This window comes from Ursus maritimus, unplaced genomic scaffold (genome assembly GCF_017311325.1).
Source record: "Ursus maritimus isolate PB19 unplaced genomic scaffold, ASM1731132v1 scaffold_8, whole genome shotgun sequence".
Classification (NCBI taxonomy): Eukaryota; Metazoa; Chordata; class Mammalia; order Carnivora; family Ursidae; genus Ursus; species Ursus maritimus.
Genome location: NW_024426996.1, coordinates 70,758,324 through 70,780,884, shown reverse-complemented (window position 1 = coordinate 70,780,884; position 22,561 = coordinate 70,758,324). Strand labels below are relative to the sequence as shown.

At 47.6% G+C, this 22,561-nt stretch overlaps 1 protein-coding gene across 1 annotated transcript in view; it reads left to right on the top strand.

Moving 5' to 3' along the window:
- The first annotated feature begins 924 nt into the window (after positions 1-924).
- CD38 (CD38 molecule) overlaps positions 925-22,561 on the top strand; it is a 38,467-nt gene continuing 16,830 nt past the window's right edge. The window contains exons 1-2 of the mRNA XM_040624960.1: positions 925-1,340; positions 22,073-22,202. Coding sequence (XP_040480894.1) covers positions 1,093-1,340; positions 22,073-22,202 — 378 coding nt within the window. The 5' untranslated portion in view covers positions 925-1,092. The remainder of the gene's footprint in view (positions 1,341-22,072; positions 22,203-22,561) is intronic.

The window sequence follows — 22,561 nt, the reverse complement described above, 5'->3', positions numbered from 1 at the left end:
TCTCTCTCTCTCTCTCTCCTCAGAGAGGTTTTGTTTTGTTTTGTTTTTTTTGCCTCAGCCATGATTTCTGCTATTCTCTCCATTTGGAAAACTTTTGCCCCAGGAAGTCCTGTGGCTTGATTTTTCACTTTCCTTAGGTCTCTGCTGAATGTCACAGATGGTCCCAGTGCTAAGGACCCTTGAGAGAGGACAGGCAGGGGATGTCTGAGACCAGCCACTGGATTACTTATTGAACCACCAGTTAGAGCACTTGCTGCAAAGCAGACACCTCTCCAAGCACAGCCCATGGATTCTAGAATTCGCCGTGGCCTCACAGAGCAGGTAGTAATAGCTAATATATATTGAGTACTTATTATGTGCCAGGCATTGTGCTAAACACATTGTAAATATGATCTCTCTTAATCCTCATCGTACCCCATGAAGTAGGTACTGTTATTATCCCTGCTTTATATCTGAAGCACAGAGAGGTCAAGTAACCTGCCTCATGTCACTCCAGCAGTGGGTAGCGGAGCTGGGTTTGAACCCAGGCTTAACTACTGATGTCACCTGAGTTAAGGGGTGAGGGGTGAAGCTTGAGTGGAGCTTCTGAAGGGGGTTGAGCAGGCATTTGTCCAGGCTAAGAAGTACAGTTAGCGCACCCTCTCCCAGGTTCAGACATTGCCCGCAGGCAGGTGCCGAGGCGGGCCGCTAGACTCGACACTTTCCAGGATCAGGTGTGGATAGAGTGTAAAGGGCAAGGCTGGTAAAGGGAGCCCGCGGAGAAGTATAAAGAAATACTGTCTGTTTTTCTGACACCTGCAGAGAAAGCTTAAGGCCGGCAGCTTTTCCTTAGAAACGCTTCCGCTTCAGGAGTCTGGAAGTGAGTGGCTGCAGTGGTAGAGGTCTTTCAAGTTCTTTTAAGTTCTTATTGGTCCGCCCCGGCCACGAAACTTTGGAGGAGAGGGTGGGGGGTGGGAAAGGAAACAGAAAAGACAAGCGTAAGATAAGGGGGAGGTGCAGTTTCAGAATCGGGCTAGCTCTCTCCTCTCTTCCTGACCGGCCTCTGGCGGGTCTCTCCTCCAACTTCGCCCCGCCGACCCTCAGTGGACCCCAATGGCCAGCCACAGATTGTCTTCCGTGTCCGAGGAGGAACCCTGCTGCGACATTTCCAGGAAAACCAAGATCTGTCTCTGCGTCTTTTTTGGTCTCCTGATCGCGGTGGTCATCGCGGTGCCCGTCGGGATCCTGATGTGGCCCCGTCCGCACAAGGAGTGGAAGGGGGAGGGCACCACAGCCCATTTTTACGAGATCCTCCTGGGACGGTGCTACACCTACACACAGATCGTGCGACCTGAGCTGGGGTGAGTGGGCGTCCGTGGCGCGCGGCTGGGCACGGCTGGGCACAGCTGGGCACAGCTGGGCACCGCGCGCGAAACAAAGCATCTTCTATTGGGGGTCAGCAGGGAGCCGGCTGGCCAGTGCTGCGTAGCGAGCGCTGGCCTTGCGATTCCGCGCCACTCGCAAGAGCGCCTGGCGTGGGCACCGAGCGTGCGGACGCGGAGCGCGGGGCTCGCTGGCGCAGCCGGCTCAGCGGCCGAAGCCCCGGCGGAGATGCCCGGCTTCTGCGCGAGGTGCACGTAGCCGCGCAGGGCTGCTAGCTGTCGCGCTGCTGGAGCGACGGTAACGGGGAGGGGTGTGTGGGGTGGAGCAGGGAGGATCGCTGGCGTTTTCTACTTTGAACGGGATTTCTGTTCGCTGTCTCTGGCCCAGAAGTGCCTAGGCAATTAGAGTGACCCCTGGTTAGGTGGCTTGCGGAGCCTGCAGGGTGTGGGGGAGCATCAGAGGGGCCAGACCACTAAAGGGACTTTTTTTTTTCCCATGAATATAAAACAGCACTTCTTGCGCGCCCGGAGATGGAGGGGACCAGAGAACTCAATAACAAAACCAAATCCTAACAACTTTTAAAATTGAGATAAAACTTACACTGTGAGGTGCATCCGTTTGATGAATCTGTACAGACCGTGAAAACAACCCCACATCGGTCTCTGGAACCTTTCTGGACGGTTCCTCGTGCTTCCTGCCGGCTAGTTCCTATCTCCCCGAAAGGGAAACGCTCGCTTTCTTGACTTCCATTCCGAGGGTTTGATTTCACCCAGAGAACTCCTTTTTGAAGTTGTACATAAACTGGAACCAGCCGGATGTAAAAAGCGGTCCCCCAGGCTGCCCAAGGCGAGCACCGGGAGCCAGGGTTTCTGCTCTGAGTTTGAGACAGCACAATTCATTCCGCCAACTCGGGGAGCTGAGCGGTAAAATCCGCTTCGCAACCCCCCACCCCGCCCGCCTCCCCGCGCGTTCAGCCCATCGACTCTGCTGCAGATCCCGGAGGTTTCAGTTCCACAGTTTGCAAGGCCGGGGATGGCCAGGGTCCCTTAAGTGCTGTGTTTCCAAGTCATTACGTAGTTTGAGAAACCAGTTGAGGCGTTCCTTCGGGTCACACTTAAAGGCACTAAGATCAAGCGCTGTCCAGTCTGACACGGTAATGATAAAAGCGGTCTTCTAACTTTCATCTGAGTGTAACCGTTTTAAAATTTTTGTTGTTGCCCCATCGTCTTTGGTAAATTCACACTATTGGTTAGATCATCACCACCGAATAGCAAGCAAGGTGCATTACAGAAACCACGTGGCTTTCTAATGCTTGTTAGGGCACTTGCTCAGTATTAAGCACACACACACACACACACACACACACACACACTATAGAAATAGGTTAGTAATTAATATGGTCCTACATGCCAGGCACTTAAGAAATATCAAATCATTGAGTCCTTCCACAACTATATGAGGCACTACGACTGCCATCGCCATTTACATATGAACAAACTGAAGGAGAGAGTTTGAGTTAATTGCCCACATTTTGGTTCCAGAAACTGAACTCAGCCGCTACACTATGCCTATGCTGCTTGTATACGTGCTGTAGGTAGAGTGACCATAAAATGTATTCACCATTTGTGGGACTTTTTGAAAAGAAAGGGGATGCTGTTAATAATTACGCGGAGTGAAGAGACTTTACACCAGGACATGCGGTGGGTTTATCCTTGGGTGGTTTAGGAGCACAAAGTCTGGAGTCGCACTGGTTGGGTTTAAATCTTGGCTCTGTCACAGTGTAATTTTGGGAAAATGACTTCCTTTCGCTGTGCTGCGGTACTCTCAGCTGTAAAATGGGATGATGGTACCCACCACATATGGAAATTCTGAGGAACAATCCTGATGTGTAACTGAGTGCTCACAGTGCTATTGTTTTCTGAATCGCAGTATCACGGACATCGTTCAACAATAATAAATACAGATCAAGGCCAACATCAAAATGGATACCTAGTATTCAATTTATTTAAATCCCAATCCAGTAAATCAGTCCTCCGATGATGGAATTTATGTTGTTCCTAATTTTTTTTTACCGCCCTTGTTTTTTATTTTTTATTTTTATTTTATTTATTTATTTTTTAAAGATTTTATTTATTTATTTGACAGAGATAGAGACAGCCAGCGAGAGAGGGAACACAAGCAGGGGGAGTGGGAGAGGAAGAAGCAGGCTCCCAGTGGAGGAGCCCGATGTGGGGCTCGATCCCATAACGCTGGGATTACACCCTGAGCCGAAGGCAGATGCTTAACCGCTGTGCCACCCAGGCGCCCCGCCCTTGTTTTTTAAATTAAACACATGGCCTTGGAGATCTTTCAGTGTTAGTACAGGTAGATTTACCACATTCTTTTTAACGCTCATGGTATTCCACAGGGTAGAGGTAGCTATTTGGACAGAAAATGAGTTGCCGATTTTCAGTCCCGGTCATTCGTCCCGCGGTACTCACTGAGCATCTGCCGCCGTCCACGATCTACTATTGACGGCACAGGAGTGGATGACGGACGAACTTCCTACTCTTAAACGGAACTTGCGTCCTGGTTGGGAGTCACATGCTTCAACGTCTTTGTACATATATTTTTGTGCGCTTACAGGAGTGTTTTTGTAGGATGGTTTTCTGGCGGTGGAATTGCTGGATCAAAAGGAGGATCACACATATTTTAAATTTTGATAAGAATTTCTAAATTCCCTCCGAAATAACAGTACCGTTTTAGGCTCCCATTACCATCACAGGACACAGTTTCCATTGCTCAGCAGTACCAACTTTTTTTTTTTTTTTTTTTACTTATGAGAAAAATAGCACCTAATTGTTTTCTGATTATCAGAGGGTCTTAGTATGTTATATCTATTTACTGGTCATTTATATTTTTATCTGTGAATTTTCTGTTCAGATCCTTGCTAATTTCCACTGAGTTGCTTATTTCTTTTCTTTCTTTCCTTTTTTTCCCCAAGATTTTATTTATTTATTTGACAGAGCGAGAGAGCAGAAGCACGGTGAGCAGGGGGAGCAGTAGAGGGAAAGGGAGAAGCAGGCTCCCCGCTGAGCAGGGAACCGGATGCAGGGCTTAGTCCCAGGATCCTGAGATCATGACCTGAGCCGAAGGCAGATGCTTAACCATCTGAGCCACCCAGGTGCCCCTGAGTTGCTTCTTTCTTTCTTTTTAGGGGGATTCTTTATATATTGTAGATCCTATATATGGCATTTTCTTTCTGTCTGCTCATTGTCCTTGGAACCCTTGTCATTTCTGTTGCCCCCCCCCCCAAGACTTTAACTTCAAGGTTATGACTCTTTGATCAATAATCTCTTTCTTTCTATGTTGCTGCAAGTCTGGCATGCTGGCTGGCTCTCTTCTAGTCACACCCTCCTAGCATCAGAGATCTTTTCCCCGGGGCACCTGGGTGGCTCAGTTGGTTAAGCCTCCCACTCTTGGTTTCCTCTCAGGTCACGATCTCAGGGTCCTGGGATGAGCCTCCTGAGTCGGGCTCCACGCTCAGCAGGGAGTCTGCTTGAGTTGCTCTCTCTCCGTCTGCCCCCCTCCCTGCACCTGCCCCCCCGCCCCTCCTCCTCCATCCACATGCCCTCTCAAACAAACAAACAAACAAACAAACAAATATCTTGAAAAAAAGAAAAATATTTTCCCTGACGAACTCTGAAATCATTCCTGTGATCCTCTTCTCACATCCATCCCTTGCTGGGTCACTGTCTCCGGCTTTGGCCTTTTGCATGGGGCCAAAGCATTCAGTTATGTCAATTACTCAACCCTGTAATTCCACTTTGACCTGGTATTTCCAGTTCTTCTTACCTCTGTAAGTCTTCATTACAGCTCCATATTGACACGCACGAATTTGACATGTTATGTGATACCAGGCCAAACAAAACCAGTACAAATAACTACGCATATAGTAATTGTAATGATGCAAAACTAAATATAAGTGAAAAGAGGTAGTGAAATGTGGCACTGCGGGGGTAATGGAATCATTAACCACTGATGATGATTCTTCCATCCCTGATTTTAGGCCATCAATGAGTTTATTGTAGATTTCTTTCCTTATTCTTTCCTTGTTAGTCTTCAGTTTCCAATGATCTACGATTGGCATTTTGCGCATCTGTTACTACATCATAAACCACCCTAAACCCTAGTGGTTTAAAACATAAAACCATTTTGTTACTTTACTTGACTCTGTGGATTGATTGAGCTTAGCTGGGTGGTTCTTCTGCTCCTTGTGATACGGGCTGGGGTCACTGGGGGCTCAACTAAGCTGGAGTATCCGCACTGGATGGGACGTCACACCACAAGAACGGCACTGAGGTCAGCTGAAAGGCTGCCATCACCTGGGACGCTGGAAGGGCTGAGTATCTCAATTTTTCTGTGCCGTCTCAGAGCCTCGGAGTCATAGGCCTGAGGTCTTGACCCTCTGAGCACCTTTTACAGGCAGCACCCTGGATATGATCATTGCCTTGAGACCATTTCTTACTTTGATTACCGGGAAAGACTAGGAACGAAAAGCAGTTTTATTTTCCAACCCAGCCAATCCTGACCTGGAAATGTGTGCTCATGGTTCTGCCTAAAAAATGAATCCGTACCTCATCGTACACGGCTAAAAGAGACGAGCTGCGCTTCCGACATTCTGCCTGGAGATCTCCTTAGTCAAATTCCCAAATTCTTCTGGTAATTCTATTACTGCAGGGGACAGTGTTACCCCCACCACATATCCTGGGTCGCCTTTTCCCTAGGCTCCAGTAACAACGTCCTCCATGCCTGTCCGGCCTTCACGAACAGTCTCCTTGAGGTGTTTCTCACCTCAGCCTGCCACTCACTCCCACTGCTGATGCCACACTGGGTAGTCAGGGCTCTCCAGGGGGAGAGAGGGGTGGGGAAGGGCAGACATGGGGGAAGAGGAGATGTTTCTTTTAAGACATTGGCTCACATGCTTGGTTCAGAATCTGAAGCTGGGCAGACAGGCTAGAGACGTAGGGGAGAGTGGATATTGTAGCTTCTGTCTGAAAGTTATTTGCAGGCAGAAGTCTCTTCCCTGGGAGAGGGCAGTCTTTGCTTAAAGGCATTCAGCTGACGAATGGGGCCCGTCCACATTGCGGAGGGTGATCTGTCTTACTCAGAGTCCATCCATTTAAACACGCCATGCACATGTGTCGGTGACCACATATCTGGGTACCGTGGTCTGGGCACGTTGACATGGAGAATGAACCCTCATACACATGTTTGAGGTTCCAGCGACAAAGCACCTCACTTCCCAGTACCACTTTCTGTGTGGGTTCCCTAGTGCTGATAGACGACCCTAACCCGCAGTGATGGAAAACAACAGCCAGTTAATCCCTTTTACTATTCGGTGTCCTGTCTAAGTTCAGTTGTATGGTCTGCTTCACTGATGCCAGCTGGGGCTGGAGTCATCTGGGGGTTTGACTTGACTGGAACCCCCCAAACATTGTACTGACATGATGGGGCCACGGTGCCTGGGCTGCTTTTTTTCTCTGTGCCCTCGGAGGGCCTCTCCTCGATTTCTTCAGAGTTCCTAAACTCTTTAAAGTGGAGTCTGGCAGGCCTTTTTTTTTTTTTTTAAATTAAAGTCAATTAATTAGGGGCACCTGTGGCGTGGTCGTTGGGCGTCTGCCTTCGGCTCAGGGTGTGATCCCAGCGTTCTGGGATGGAGCCCCACATCGGGCTTCTCCGCTAGGAGCCTGCTTCTTCCTCTCCCACTCCCCCTGCTTGTGTTCCCTCTCTCGCTGGCTGTCTCTCTCTGTCAAATAAATAAATAAAATCTTTAAAAAAAGTCAATTAATTAACATATAATGTATTATTGGTATCAAAGGTAGAGGTCAGTGATTCATCAGCCTTATATCATACCCAGTGCTCATTACATTCCATGCCCTCCTTAATGTCCAGCATCCAGTGACCCCATCCCCCCACCTCCCTCCCCTCCAGCAACCCTCAGTGTGTTTCCTGTGATTAAGAGTCTCATGGTTTGTCTCCCTCTCTGATTTTGTCTTGTTTTATCTTTTCCTCTCTACCCCTATGATCCTCTGTTTTGTTTCTTAAATTCCACATATGAGTGAGATCACATGATAATTGTCTTTCTCTGATGCTGGAGGGCTTTCTTAAGGTTTTAGACCCGTAACTAGCACAGTGTCCCTTCCCCCACATTCTACGGGTAAAATAGTCAACAGGCCTGTCCAGCTTCAAGAGAGAAAACAAGCTCTACCCTGTGATGAGAAGAGTAACACAAATTTTATGGACAGTCTTAACCCTTCGTGTATCTTTACCTTAGCTTATATATGTTTATTTTCTTCTTGTCTGTTTTGTTTTTCTGTTACATCTATTGCTCTTTATACATTATTACCTTTTATTAGCTAGATTTAATAATGATAAAAATCTGATACATGCCTCCTGGAATATAAGCTCATTGAGTCTAGGGACTTTTTGTGGAGTGATATATATCGAGGACCTAAAATAGTGCCTGCAAATATAATAAACAAAAATAGATAGTTGAATTAAATGAATGGTATAGAAGCCAGTACGTTACAAGCAATAAAAACAAACAAAGCTTTAATACATACACCTCTCCAACAAACTTTTCCATACCGTTACTCCCAAATCCATCAATCACTATCTTGGGCTTATAGGGTGCTGATTTTTCTCTTATGTAAATAGCTTCTCAGTATTTCTTTGTAGATCTTAGGACTTTATGTTCTTTATATATTCCTTTTCCTTTGTTTTCCTTTTCCAAAATCTCTTACCCCCATAGAAGTTACTTTTGCCAGTCTTTGAGTGTAGGTAGGCGAGCACTGAAACTTGTCCCTGCGTATCAAGCTGGCACATTCTGAAGTTCAGCCAGGAGCTCTCCCAAACAGATGACACCTGGTTCTGCTGTCTGCTGGGTCGAGATCACATCCAGGAGCTGCACTGGGTCGTAAGATGGCCCTGGGCTTGGGAGACCTGAGGGACATGTGGCCAAGACTCACCAGAGTGTCAGCAGATGGTTAGTGCTGTTGATACTGTGGGAGAGGGTCATCTGTCCGGGCAATATTCAGGAGCAAGGGAATGTGGGAAGGCAGAGCAGAGCTGCAGGAGGAAATGGAGAGCCACCGCATCCAGGGTAAGATGGGGCTCCAGAGATTCACCGGAAGTATGTTAAACAGTTCCAGGAAGCTTCTAGCGTTGGGGAAAACCAGCCTTCCATTTTGGCCATGCATGATAGCTGCTGGCTGTTTAGGGACAGGAGTGGGCACTCCTCTGACCAGTCTCTCCATCCCTGCCCTATACAAGCTGGTTTTCCCAAAGAGAGAGACTGTTTTATTCACCCCTGCACCCTCTGTCGTCCAGCACATGGTCCCTTAGCAGATGCTTGCTGAGTTGAGCTCAGTGAAGTCCACTGTGTCATGCTGGTGGAAACATAAACATCCACAGTGAGAGTTAATAGAGAACATTCCTCATCTGTCGTTCTCCTTGTGCTGCTGACCACAGGCAGCTGGGTCATCTGCCCTGGGGCACGACCGATGGCTGTTTCTGATTCCTTTTTCTTCATTTCTCATTTTCCTTTTGCTTCTCCTTCCTCTTCAAAATTTCTAGCAAGATTCCTAGGGGCCAGTTCTTCATTTTTACTTCCTCAGGCCAATGACTTTAGCATTTCAGTCACTTCTACACAGTAAAATTCATGAGTTCAAAATGTACAACAGCAAATTCCTACAAACACATAGTGAAGAGACTTCGTGCGCCCGCTGCTCCGGCTGCTGGGGGGTGGGAGCGGGGGCGGGGCGCTTCAGAGAGGAAGAAAACGCCAGTCCTGCTGTCCAGGGTCCTGCGGGGAGATCTGGGAGAACTGGCCCGGAGACAGCGGGGCAGGGCAGTGTCATCTGTAACAGCACATGGCTGAGTTCATGGGCAAGAGGGGCCCCCACTGAGGGTCGGGTGTTTCCGTTCTCTAAGCCCTTTGCCAGATTCCGTAGGGGGGTGTAAGATGTACTCAGGTACCTAACAAGAAAAGATGGGAATCGCTGTGAGCAAGGTTCCTGCACCATGCTGCAGATTCAGAAACGAGCGCCACCCCCCTGATGGAGCAGAGTCAGGAAGGACTCCATGAGAGAAGCAGCATGTGAGGCCTTCCCTTTGACCACAGAATTTCAGCAAAGGGTGTTCTGAACAGTGTGTGTTAACCTGTTGAATGAATCTGGGAGACAGGTAAGATGCTACTCCTAGGGGAAGACTGGCCAGTCTTCAAGATCAAAACTCTTTAAAGGGTGTGGGACCTTGGCAGGACCCCGCTGGCCCACCCACAACCTGAACCTTCTCAGTGTGTGAGAGAGTGTGAACGTGACCGTATTTGGACAGGACAGAATTCTAGCTGTTTTCCCTGTGGGTGGTGGAATGACCATTTACTCAACATCTGTATTCCCAATGAGACCCTGAACCTCATTAGAGCAGTCAGATTGATGGCCTCACATTCACCTGTGTGTCCTCAATGCTTAGTACTATGATTATCAGGCTTTAACCCCATCTTTCATGCTGGGCTCCAAGGTAGACCAGTGGCCAGAGTCTTTGATGCAACTGACTGAATATGGAGGATGAAATAGGGTAAGTGAAACTGGTTTCCCAAGCGTGGAACCTGGGTGCAGCTGTGATTACAAATGGGGAAGTTGGGCCATGGAGCTGAGTTATCTTTGGAAGGAAGGGTGGAGCTCACATGTAAGTCAATGGTGTTTGGGAACTGCTAAGCTTGAGGTGCTACCAGGACGCCTGAGAGAATGTGGCTCTGAGGTAGACTCTTCTAGAAGCAGAGGCTACTTGAGATCCCTGGGAGCACCTCATATGGCTGAGTGGGGGAAGGCAGAGATAAGAGGAGAGGGAAAAGGAGAGATGCTACTTCTGAATTTCGCTTCAGAAGTTCCTAGAAAGGTCGAGTGCTCAGTGCTGATGTCCTGCCAATGCTTCTTGTTCTGGTATCATTAACAGCTGAGGGAAGTGGTGGTGTTCCGCCCGGAAAAAACCTTTGTTCTCTTGCACAATGAGCACTCATGACTTTCCTGCTTCCCCCTTTCCTCTTTGGAGAGAAAGCCCTTGGAAAACGGTTGCCAAAAGTCCATTTAGAAATACTGAAGAGAGACAGGTTGGAAATCAATGCTTATGGGTTGTCTGCAATGAACTCAGAACTTTATATAGTTGGCTCTTTCATCAGAATCCTGTCAGAAGAGTCTCTGGACACATCCTGTGGTGGAGGAAATGAAGCCTGAGAGAGGTTAAATAATTTGGCTTATCCTACAGTCAGTCAGAGCAGGCTGGGTAATCTGTGGGGCCCAGTGCAAGATGAAAATGTGGGACTCTTTGTTCAAAAAGCAGGAGAAAGCATTTACTTTCCTCTGAGGTCTTGTCACCAGCTGGCTGGTTTTTACTTGTATTTACTGTTGAGTCCCTTTGGGCACCGGGATTCTTGCAGGGACAAAGCTGACCCTCACAAGTGCCTGGGGCCACCTCCACGACTTGGCACGTGGACAGGTGCACCCGATCTCATCACCTGCACTCACGTGCCTGCTGGGGGCGGAGTGTGGTGTGGCAGCCTGAGAACCCACCCCAGGGAGGTGTGAGCCAAGGCTTCAAGCCCCCAGTGCAGGCTCCAGTGTCCCATTGGCCTCTCACAGGACACAAAGCAAAGATAAAATTATGAAGAATTTCCAGACAGCAGCTGCAGAGCATTAAACTCCAAGCGTGGAAACTGAGCCCAGCCCCCCCCCCCCCAGCTTCCAGAATAACCCATCCTCCTGCTTTTTGTCCCACATTCCAGTCTTTGTTGGTTTTTTCCTCCCAGCGTCTTCTGTTGGATTGCCTCAAGGCTAAATCCTTGGTTGTCTTCTGTTCTTTGTCTTTTGGAGCTGATCTCAGATCGGTTCTTGGCTTTATTTCTCCTGAACTTCAGACTCATACACCCCCCCTGATTATTCCACAGCTTCACTGGGTGTCTTATAGAAATTTCAAATCTGGAGTGTTCAGAGCAGAGCTGATCAGTGCCACCTCCACCCAAGCCTTGTCCCATCCCAGGCCTGGGCAACTCCATCCTTCCAGGGGCTCAGGCTACAAACCTTGGAATTACGATCAGCTCCTTATTTCTCTAACACCACACATCTCATCCATTAGGATAGGCAAGGCAAATCAGAAGCTATCACTTCTCACCATTTTCATTGCTACCAGCCCGGTGCGGATCGCCACGGCACTTGCCCAGATTACTGGTCTACCTGCTTCTGCTCTTTCCTTCCTTCAGACTAAACTCAGTGAGGCGGTCAGAGAAATCCTTTGAAACCTAAGTAATATCGGGTGCTTCTTGAGCTCCGGATCCTCTACGGCTCCTCAGTTCTCCATGTGTAGAAGCTAAATTCCCGACAAGGGCTTGGGAAGCTCCCCCAGTCTGCCTTCACCTCCATCTGCTATCCCCCTGGCTTTCTCTGCTCCAGCCACCAGCCGCACTGGCTTCTTTGCCGTTTCTTGAATCCGTCAGGCATTAGGGCCAAATTAATGGGATTAATGACTTTTTGATATTCTTGATCCCGACTCTGAGATCACGAGACCTGTGCTCTACCCACTGAGCCAGCCAGGTGCCCCAAGAGTCTTAAGCCTTTAAGACCCTACTTGGAAAATCCTGACTTCCTTAAAGAATCTTGCCAGTTGCTCTCTTTGCCCACAAGGTGGCAGTCTTCACCTTCAATATAGGCTCCTCCAGCCTTAAATTTGAGAAGGAACCCCTGACTTAACCCACTGTTTTCCTTGGGCCCAGACACAATGCCCTGCAGGACCTGACAGCACGAAAAGTCATAGAATGAGTGTAATTACCCCTCAGGGTCTAAGTGCTTTTAGGGATGAGAATTTAGGGTGTGAGAGCTTTCCCTGGGGGAGCAACGCATTAGGAAGGTGATGTTGCTTTACAGAGGTGGGGGGGGGGGACACTTGGAAATAAAACTTATTCATGGGAAGGGTGACAACACATCCTGAGAGGTGGCAGCACAGAGTTAGGTAGCGTGAAGTAGGCTGAGAACATATGGATATAACCACCAAATCTACCTGGTTTTCACCTTGGCATAGGACTTTAACTCTATGCCCATCCCCTGGACCCCACTGGTTCTGTCCCATCAACTGGGAAACATATGCCTTGTTCTGGTCTTCAGCTTCTCATGGGATCTAGGGAAAGGACAACCCCTCTGGGGTCTTAGGTCCCCACTTCTGTTAGAAACAACTTCGTTTCCTGTGGGAGGCAGCATTGTTCCAGAGGCAGAGCCTCGTTTGGAATGTCAGGGGCTCTGCCCCTCCCTAATCCTTTGGTTTTAGTCCTTACTAAACTCTGAGCTTCAGTAGTTCTTTTTTTAAATGATTTTTTATTATATTATGTTAGTCACCATACAGTACATCCCCCGTTTCCGATGTAAGGCTCGATGATTCATTAGTTGTGTAAGAGCTTCAGTAGTTCTAAAAGAGGGATAATGACAGAATTTAAGTAGCTTTTATTTTTTATTTTATTTTATTTTTTAAAGATTTTATTTATTTATTTGACAGAGATAGAGACAGCCAGTGAGAGAGGGAACACAAGCAGGGGGAGTGGGAGAGGAAGAAGCAGGCTCATTGCGGAGGAGCCTGATGTGGGGCTCGATCCCAGAACGCCGGGATCACGCCCTGAGCCGAAGGCAGACACTTAACCGCTGTGCCACCCAGGTGCCCCAGAATTTAAGTAGCTTTTAAACAGATACAATGACAGTTTCAGTAGCTCTAAAGCACAGATAATGATAGGACACTCCTCCTGGGGCTAGTGGGAGATGTAAATAGGATAAGTATGAGATAAGGACTAGACATGGTGTCCAGCACGTGGGGAGCCCCCTGTGGTGGTCATGCCCTTTCCCTTCCTCCTTCTAGTGCTCCCTCCTGCCTCTGGGCTCCTGGAGGCCACTGCCTGGGTAGGTGAGAGGTAAGGAGAAAGGGTGAGACGTGAGTAAGTGGGATTGACTCATGGGGGATAGGGCAACTGAGGAACCATCTGGTCTACTGGAAGGAGCAGAGTGGTAGGACGGGGAAGGACGTGCCGTTGACCTTGAATCCTGACGTTTGTGCCCAGCCTAGACTGCACTGAGCCTCCAGGTCACCAATTAAGGAGGCAAGCAGAGAAATACTGTCATGGCTAAGACGCCAGCTCAACGTGCAGACTTTCTTACTAGCAAATCTTAAGCATAAACACTGCTTAAGGCATGCTGGTTTTCCCAGGGCTTTTGATTCTTTAATATCCCCCTCAAGACTGCAGGTTACTGCCAATGTCCCTCAGCCCAAGACCACCAGGAACACACAGCAGTTGAACGAGATGGGTTTCATGGCTCTTTGCAAGAGTGAGCGCTCCCTGCGGGACCCACGGGGGCAGGGGAGCATTCAGTGCGAGGATGTTAGGAAGGATTTATAGGACTGGAGCTTGTTTCATGAGTTTCGCAGCAAGCATCGAGGAGGCTGGCTTTGCCTGAATGCTGCCCTGAAGCGCAGGGAATGGGGGTCATTCTTCCAGAGGGTATGTTCATTTTACCTGTCAGCTGGAAGAATGAAGCAAAGCTGAAGCTGTCCCTGGTAAAGAAGGAGCAGTCACTGACGTTTCAGACGATACAAGGACATTTGGTCTTTGTGTGTGTGTATTGACTGGAACTCCAGGTAGATAGACTAAACATTCTTGCTAGAATGGAGAGAACTATCTCCCGAATGCCCTTAACAGGATGTCCTTAGTTAAAGGATTACTTAGAGAAAGTAAGTTCCTAATCTGTGAGGCACGAGTCCCTGGAAAATCCTGTAAGCTGTGGAGCTCTCTGGGGAGTAAGACGGAGGTGTTTGTCACTTCAGTCCTTCCAGTTCTGTGACGGACCCTGCAGAACCCAAAAGGTCACTCAGTGGCATGATCCATGATTTGGGGTGAGAAAGCATGTGTCCCATGCAGGAAGGCAGGCAGGGCCTAGGGGCGAGGCAGGAAGTGCCCTCCTCCCCTTGCTCTGTTTGAGCCTCCCAGTTACTTGCCTCCTTGATATTATTCATAAACATTCACTCTTGGTATGAACTGTGATTAAGAGTGATTTGACAACCCAGTCTTGCTTAAGGATGCAGGGAATTCTTAAAAGTGGAGAGAAACCTCCATTGGAAAAAGTCTGTGGCCCTAATCCCTACCCCTCCTCATGTATCACCTCACTGGGCCTCGAGAAGTGGGGCTGGGGCACTGGGTCTTGCCTGGTTATGTGCTTTTGTCTTTTTTAATTATTTTTTAGAAGATTGATATATCCGAAAGAGAGAGAGAGAGAAAGAGTTGGGGGGGAGGGGCAGAGGGAGAGAGCATCTCCAGCAGACTCCCTGCTGAGCAGGGAGCCCAACTCCGGCTCGATCTCATGACCCTGAAATCATGACCTGAGTCAAAACCAAGAGCCGGACACTTAACTGACTGAGCGACCCAGGTGCCCCTCAGTCTTTAACTGGAGGAGAGATGAGAAAAAACAGCGTAGCGGGGAGAAAAGAAGGAGGTACAAAAATGACGGGTGGTGACCGAGTGGTGGTCCACGTCCATCTCTGTGGGAATTCCTAAAGCCATGTGTTTTCTTTCAACCCAGGTCCTAAGACTTCCCAATTAGACCAATTAGACCAAATGTTTGGTCTCATTGCTCAAGTGACTCCGAAAAGAAAACGAAAGTTTTATTATGACCTCCATTGTAATATATGTTTATTATAGGAAAATTCGAAGTATAAGGAAGGGAAGATGGCAAAAGAACCCTTATACTCCTTGCAACCCGATAGAACTATTTTTATTTATTTTATTTTATTTTTTGTTTTTTTATTTTTTTATTTTTTTAAGATTTTATTTATTTATTCGACAGAGATAGAGACAGCCAGTGAGAGAGGGAACACAAGCAGGGGGAGTGGGAGAGGAAGAAGCAGGCTCATAGCGGAGGAGCCTGATGTGGGGCTCGATCCCATAACGCCGGGATCACGCCCTGAGCCGAAGGCAAACGCCCAACCGCTGTACCACCCAGGCGCCCCAATAGAACTATTTTTAAAACATGGTTTGATTATTGTGAGGTTTTTTTTCCCCCTCAGATTCTAAAAATTAGTTGTGATTGTACTGTAGCACTGAATAAAAAAAAATTGACTCCCACTCCCTCCTTTTTATTTTATTTATTTATTGTTTATTATTTATTTAAAGTCAAGTTAGTTAACATATAGTGTATTATTAGGTTCAGGGTAGAGTTTAGTGATTGATCAGTGCATGTAACACCCAGTGCCCATTACATCATGTGCCATCCTCACTGCCCACCACCCAGTTACCCTTATCCCCCCATGCAACTCCCCTCCAGCAACCCTCAGTCTGTTCCCTAAAGTTAAGGTCTCTTATGGTTTGCCTTTTTTTCTGTTTTTTTTTTTTTAAAGATTTTATTTATTTATTGTTTATTATTTATTTAAAGTCAAGTTAGTTAACATATAGTGTATTATTAGGTTCAGGGTAGAGTTTAGTGATTGATCAGTGCATGTAACACCCAGTGCCCATTACATCATGTGCCATCCTCACTGCCCACCACCCAGTTACCCTTATCCCCCCATGCAACTCCCCTCCAGCAACCCTCAGTCTGTTCCCTAAAGTTAAGGTCTCTTATGGTTTGCCTTTTTTTCTGTTTTTATCTTATTTTATTTTTTCTTCCCTTCCCGTGTTCATCTGTTTTGTTTCCTAAATTCGACACGAGTGAAATCATATGGTAATTGTCTTTCTCCGACTGTTTATTTCGCTTAGCGTGACACCCTCTAGGTCCATCCACACTGTTGCAAATGGCAAGATTTCATCCTTTCTGATGGCTGAGTAATATTCCATTGTGTATGTGTATAGAGACCACATCTTCTTTAGACATTCATCCATCGACGGACGTCCGGGCTCTTGCCATATTTTGGCTATTGTGGACATTGCTGCTCTAAACATTGGGGTGCACGTGCCCCTTCGAGTCACTATGTTTGTATCCTTTGGATAAACACCTAGCAGTGCAATTGCTGGGTCATAGGGTAGCTCTATTTTTAACTTCTTGAGGAATCTCCATACTGTTTTCCAGAGTGGCTGCACCCGTTTGCATTTCCGCCAACAGTGTAAGAGGGTTCTAACCCCCTTCCCGTTTTTAGATGGCTTGGATAATACATGAATCCCTTTTTACTGTAAGCCAACAATACAGACAAATATGGGGAGAAAGTGGAAAGTCGCCTTTATTTTTCTTCCGAGAGACAAACCTAGTTACTAGTTTGGTGTGCGTCTTTTTCTGTTTCCTGCCTGGTGAGGTCTACTTTCATCACTTAATGTAAAATAAACGCCCCCCAAGTGATTCCATCTCGGTATAAATACACTGCTCAAAGGCTGCTTTAAATTCCACTGAGCAGACACCTTTTGAAACCGTCCCCTCCTGTGGCCTGCACATCTCTGATCTCTCTGGAACCCATCAAAGGAAGCCGAGCCGAATGCAGGCAAAGAGGAGACCCGCAGCGGTTATAAACACACATGTTTCATGTCAGAACACAAAGAAAAGTCATTTTCAAAATGAGGATACTGACTAATATTTAATCAAGGAGTGCTTGGTTTTTGTTTTTAATTCTGTTTCTACCTTCTGTACTAAAAATTAGTACATTAGAGAACGTTCTACTGTTTATTGTGTTTTCAAGTTTTAGTGCCTTGGGCAAGTCACCAGCGCTCTGATTGTAATTAGTTCTGTTCCTTCTGTGCCTTCAACTATAATACGAGTGCCCTGAGGACGGCTCCGTGCCTGTCGGGAGGCTCTTGGTAGGACCTAGGTGAGAATTTGTGGAAGGAAAGAGTAGGTGGGAGAGCAGCCCACGTGTCCACGGTGGATGAATGGATACACAGAATGAGGGGTAAACCTGCCACGGAATGTTATTTAGTCTTAAAGGGGCAGGGATTCTGATACCTGCTACAACGCGGATGAGCTGTGAGGACAAGTGTGCTGAGAGAAATCAGCCAGCGAGGGAAACACAAACTGTATGATTCGACTTACACAGTTTCCACTTCACTGGGATGGAAAGTGGGAGGGCAGTTTCCAGGGGCTGGGAGGAGCGGGGAATAGGAAGCTTTTGAAAAATTCTTGGTTCAGCTTTTTCCACTTTTCCCATTCTGACTTGGTTGGCCTGGAGTCAGGCACTGTATCTTTTCCAAAACTCTGGAAGCTCTGGTCACTGGAACAGTGGTCAAGGGTGGCCAGAGCTGAGAGCCACAGGACCAGATGACTTCCAACAGCCAGTCTGGTTTGAGCACAGACAGCTCTCGGGAACAGCCCCAGAGCTTACAATCGCCACCTCCCAGTCTCTATCACAAGCAGCAGGTTTGCCTGGAAGGATCACCATTTTGGGACAGAGGAGCCATTTTTAATGAAAACAATTTTTTGAACTTCCAGAAATGGCTTGTATTCCTTCCTGTTGCTTCTTTAGTCGGAGGTCTACACCTGTCTCCGCTGGTCACAGGAATTCCTGAGCCCTTCTGTTTCTCTACACCAGTCACTGATTCAGAACAGCTTTCCTTGGCTGCTGTCTGATCTGCTGAAACTATGCTCTACCCCGGGGGACAAAGGCGAAGACTGGGGACTTTTGCAAAGAAGCCACACTGGTGAATTTGAGGCTCCTTTCTGTGATGACGTGTATAAATGAGTTCTGCAGACATCTCTGGACGATGCCATCCTAATGCCTTTTTATTTCTCTATATTTATGCCAATAAACATGCTGATTTTCCCATCCAGGGTGAAATGTTTACTTTTGAATTTAAGGGTCAAAGGTAGCTTCATAAAGCCTGCCCCCCAGACTTCTCTCTGCCCCTCCCCATTTTTCTCTAACTTGGAGGCACTTGGAGGCTGTGGTCTCTCAGACAGAGAAAGGGAAGGCAGCGGAGCCCTAAACTCTCCCAAGGTCTGTTTCAACTCTAATGTTCTGTCACTCTGCCTCTTCTAAGCAAGGAGCTCTGTGAAATTTTTAACCCAGGGATTCTTGAGCCCAGCACGTAACGTTTCCTGAACTGGGTCTATATACCTAAAAAACAAAAATAATTGTGGAGGTTTGTGAGTTCTGTATTAGACCCCATCGAATCTTTGTTGATTACATGAGAATACTGAAAACATCTGGTATATGGTGGGGACTCAGCGCGAGTTCCTTTCTCTTCCTGCCGGAGTTTTTGTACTGGAAAATTCTCTTGCTCTTCATCTCAGGGACACATCTCTCCCCCTTCAGCCTTTGTCTGCCTCAAGTCCTGCAGATGCTGCTAGGGCCAGAGGTAGAAGAATTTTACGAGGGGGGCGCCTGGGTGGCTCAGCCCTTAAGCGTCTGCCTTCCACTCGGGTCATGATCCCGGGGCGTGGGATCGATCCCCGCATCAGGCTCCCTGCTGGGGGGGGGGAGCCTGCTTCTCCCTCTCACACTCCCCTCCTTGTGTTCCCTCTCTCACTGTCTCTCTGTGTCAAATAAATAAATAAAATCCTTAAAGAAAAGAAAAATAAGAATTTTACAAGGGAGTTGGAATCTGGAACAGCCCGCGTTTGAGGTGGCCACTGCATTAAATTAATGGAATTAAAGCACGACCCCCATAAACACCATCAGGCACCCCATAAACTTTGATTGACGTTGAAGTACATAATGCAATAACCTTTTTTCCTTTAAACGTATAACGTATGGAGAAAGCCAGGTGCAAAATGGAGTCCTGGCACAGCTTTGGAAGGCAAGCTGTGATGCGTGTGAAATGTCCTGTGCAGGGGAACGGAGGGACCTCGGCACGAGACCCCCCCCCCCGACGCCCCCTGCCAGAAGCCAGGCGCATGTCGCCGTATGTTAGCTCATGGAATCCTCACGAGCCTTCATGAGTGAAGTGTTCCCTTTCACAGATGGGGAAGCTGAGGCTGGAGCACTTCACTGTAGCCGTGTGGTGGGAGTCTGACCTTCAGGCTCACGCAGACTGGGGACCCATCCTGCTTCCCTGTGACCTCGGATGCTTGGCTTTAAGTTCATAGCCATCAAATGTCCTCATCCATAAAATGGGACAATGGTGGTTTCTCCCTGGGACAGAGGCCCTTTCCTCTCCGGAATTGAAACAGTGATACTAAACGTGCAGCGCCATCAAGGTTAAAGATCGCGTTTCTCACCTCCCCTGGCAGCTAGGTGTGGCTTGTGACAACATTTTAGCAAATGAAAGGAGAGCAGATAGAATGTCTTCTAAGTACCTGTCCTTAGGATGCAGCCCACATGCCCATTGATGCTTGCTGCTTTCCCGTCCTCTTCCTCCTTTTTCTTCCTCTTTCTTTTCCCTGGTCTTTCGTGCTGGCTGGAATGTAGTCTTGAGGGCTGGAACTGAAGCAGCCATATTGGACTGAGCAGATGGGTCTCTGACATGTGGAGTGTCATAGAAATCCCAGATACTGGCCTTGAGATTGAGATCTGGGCAAGAAATAGTTTTCTCTTAAGTGCCTGCAATTTTAGATCTTATTAAATCAAATCCTGATAGATTTGCTAATAGAAGTGTTATGAGGTTAACTGAGATACATATGTTATGAGGTTAACTGAGATACTCCAGTAAGTGCTACCTTTTGTTGTTACTGCTTTATTATCATTATTACTATTATTATTACCTCAGCCCATCCGGCTGCTAGATGACTGATGTGGAATTCTGTCCTGTGGTTGTTTTACATCAAAGCCATTGTATAATTTTATAGGCTGATTCTTACTAGGGTGAGGGTGGATGCCTGTGCAAAGCTAAGAGTAAGGAGACAATCATATTGCCTGCGGACAAGGGGATATAGGCTGTGGTTTTACCCTCTGGCTTGTGTTTGCACCCTAGATCTGATTCCTCATAGTTGGGTGTTCTCACCACCCCAGGCATGGACATACTGACTCTGTGTGCCCTTCCAGGCCCTGGGAGGATGAGCCCCATTCCTAAGTTAGCCCAGGAGTTATGGGCCACACCTGCTTCTGTTGGCTGCAGCCAGGAAGGTCTGAGCAAGGGGCAGGATAAGAAAGATAAGAAATACATTGTTGATGTGGAGTGAGCTCTTATTCTGTGCTGAGCACTGTTCTGGAAGGATTTACCATGTGCTTTATTTAAGCCCAGAACATCTGTGTTAGGTAGATACTTTACAGATGAGGAAACAGGCAGAGAGTGGCCAAGTGACTTTCCCAAGGACACAGAAGATAACTGGCAGAACCAGAGAGTTCAGGCAGGCAGCCTAACTCAAGGGCTTTCCTCCTTGCCCTAAACAAAGGGACTTTCCAACGTTTCCTGTTCCAAAAAGAAAGGTGGTCAGGGCGACTTCTATGTCAAAAGACCATTGCCATACTCATATTCTCTGATATCTTGGCTTATCAGGGGGAAGCCAGTCTGAGCTGGGAAGGCAGAAGACCTTCTGGAGGGCATGGGGAAGAAGCTCAGAAGGGAAGGGAAAACTAGGGGTCTTTATTTCCCCTGGCTCAAGTTGCCTGACTTGGTAGCCTACCTAGGATCCCCATTGCAAAGGCTGGAGTTTATGCCAGTGATGATAACTGAGTGCTCCCAGGGGAGCGCTCCCACTTCTTTGTCCCCGGGAAATGACAGGTTTCTGTGCACCTGTTACCAGAAACGCAAAGAGAATTCCAATTGCTGTCTTCTCCAGCACCCCTCGGTCCCCTCGTCCCTCCATCCCTACTTCCCTGCCAGCCTTCTTCCTGCCATGGGTGGTCTAGAGGGGACATGGACTTGGAATTCGGTTTCAGAGACTTTTCTCCTTCTTTGGGCCAGCTTAGAATTTTTCAGTGATGGCTCAAAAAAAAAAAAAAACCCAAAAAAACAAACAAACAACAAAATCAGATGAGAACACTTCTTTTTAAAGATTTTATTTATTTATTTGAGAGAGAGGGAGCACGAGTGGGGGAGAGGGGCAGAGGGAGAGGGAGAAGCAGACTCCCCACTGAGCAGGGAGCCTGATGCAGGGCTCAATCCCAGGACTCCTGGGATCATGACCTGAGTTGAAGGCAGACTCTTAACCTACTAAGCCACCCAGGTGCCCCTAGATGAGACCACTTACGCTTAAAACCATCCAATGTCTTCCCACTATAATTAGAGTAAAATTTGAAGTCATTTCTTTGGTTCAAAGGGCCTAAGTGATCTACCGCCTGATTATTTTTTCTGACCTGATTTCTTAACCCATCTCCCACTTGTTTTCCCTCTGCTTCATCTATGCTGTGTGCCTCAGGGCCTTTGCACCTGCAGTACCCTTTGTCTGGAATGCTCTCCTTCTCATCATTCAGTCTCAGCTTAAATGACCTCTCAGAGACACCTCTCCCGACCAGCCTCCCCAGCTGGTCATTGCTTCAGTAAGCAATGCCGCCCCTCCCCATTGATTTTGTGAATACTTAGAAAAATTCGTACTTATTTTGTTAACTGATTTGCTTGTTTGCATACTATCTGTCTAACCAGAGTGAGCTCCGGGAGGGGAAGGGGCCTTGCAGGGTAGGGAGGGCATTGCTCATCGCACATCCCTGGATGGGGGACGGTGTGCCTGAAACTGCTTGGCCCACAGTCAGTGCTTCCCAAGCGACATTTTTCTGGGTAATTATGCTCCAAAAATATGTTCGAAATCTAACCTTTCCTGCTTTATTTTGTTTTCCATGTTTTATCTCGCAGACATAAAGACTGCCAAAAGATAGGGAAGGCATTCACAGGTGCATTTCTTTCGAAGGACCCTTGCAGCAGCACGGAGCAGGACTACAAGCCGCTGATGGAGCTAACCGATCAAGCTGTCCCTTGCGACAAGGTAACAGGGGCGCAGACTATTGATTTGATAAAACAGAGCATCAAAGCCAAAGGAAGAGGTCACGGGACCACGTTTTGCCCAGAATGAGGGAAGAGGACAATCTGGATGTTTGAATGTATGTGTGGTTGGCTGAGATGGAGTTTGTGTGACTTTTGGGGGGACCAGGATCTCATCAGGATTTAGGACGTTGGGGGAAGGATGTTAAGAGAGAGAAATGGCAACAGGGAAAGAGGANGGAGACGTGGCCAAAAATCAGGGGAAGTGAGCCTACCTGAGACCCAACCCAACCACACCCAAACAGAAACGACCCAGACTTCCATCATTGCCAAACTGTCCCCGGACCTCCGCTGGTGACGATG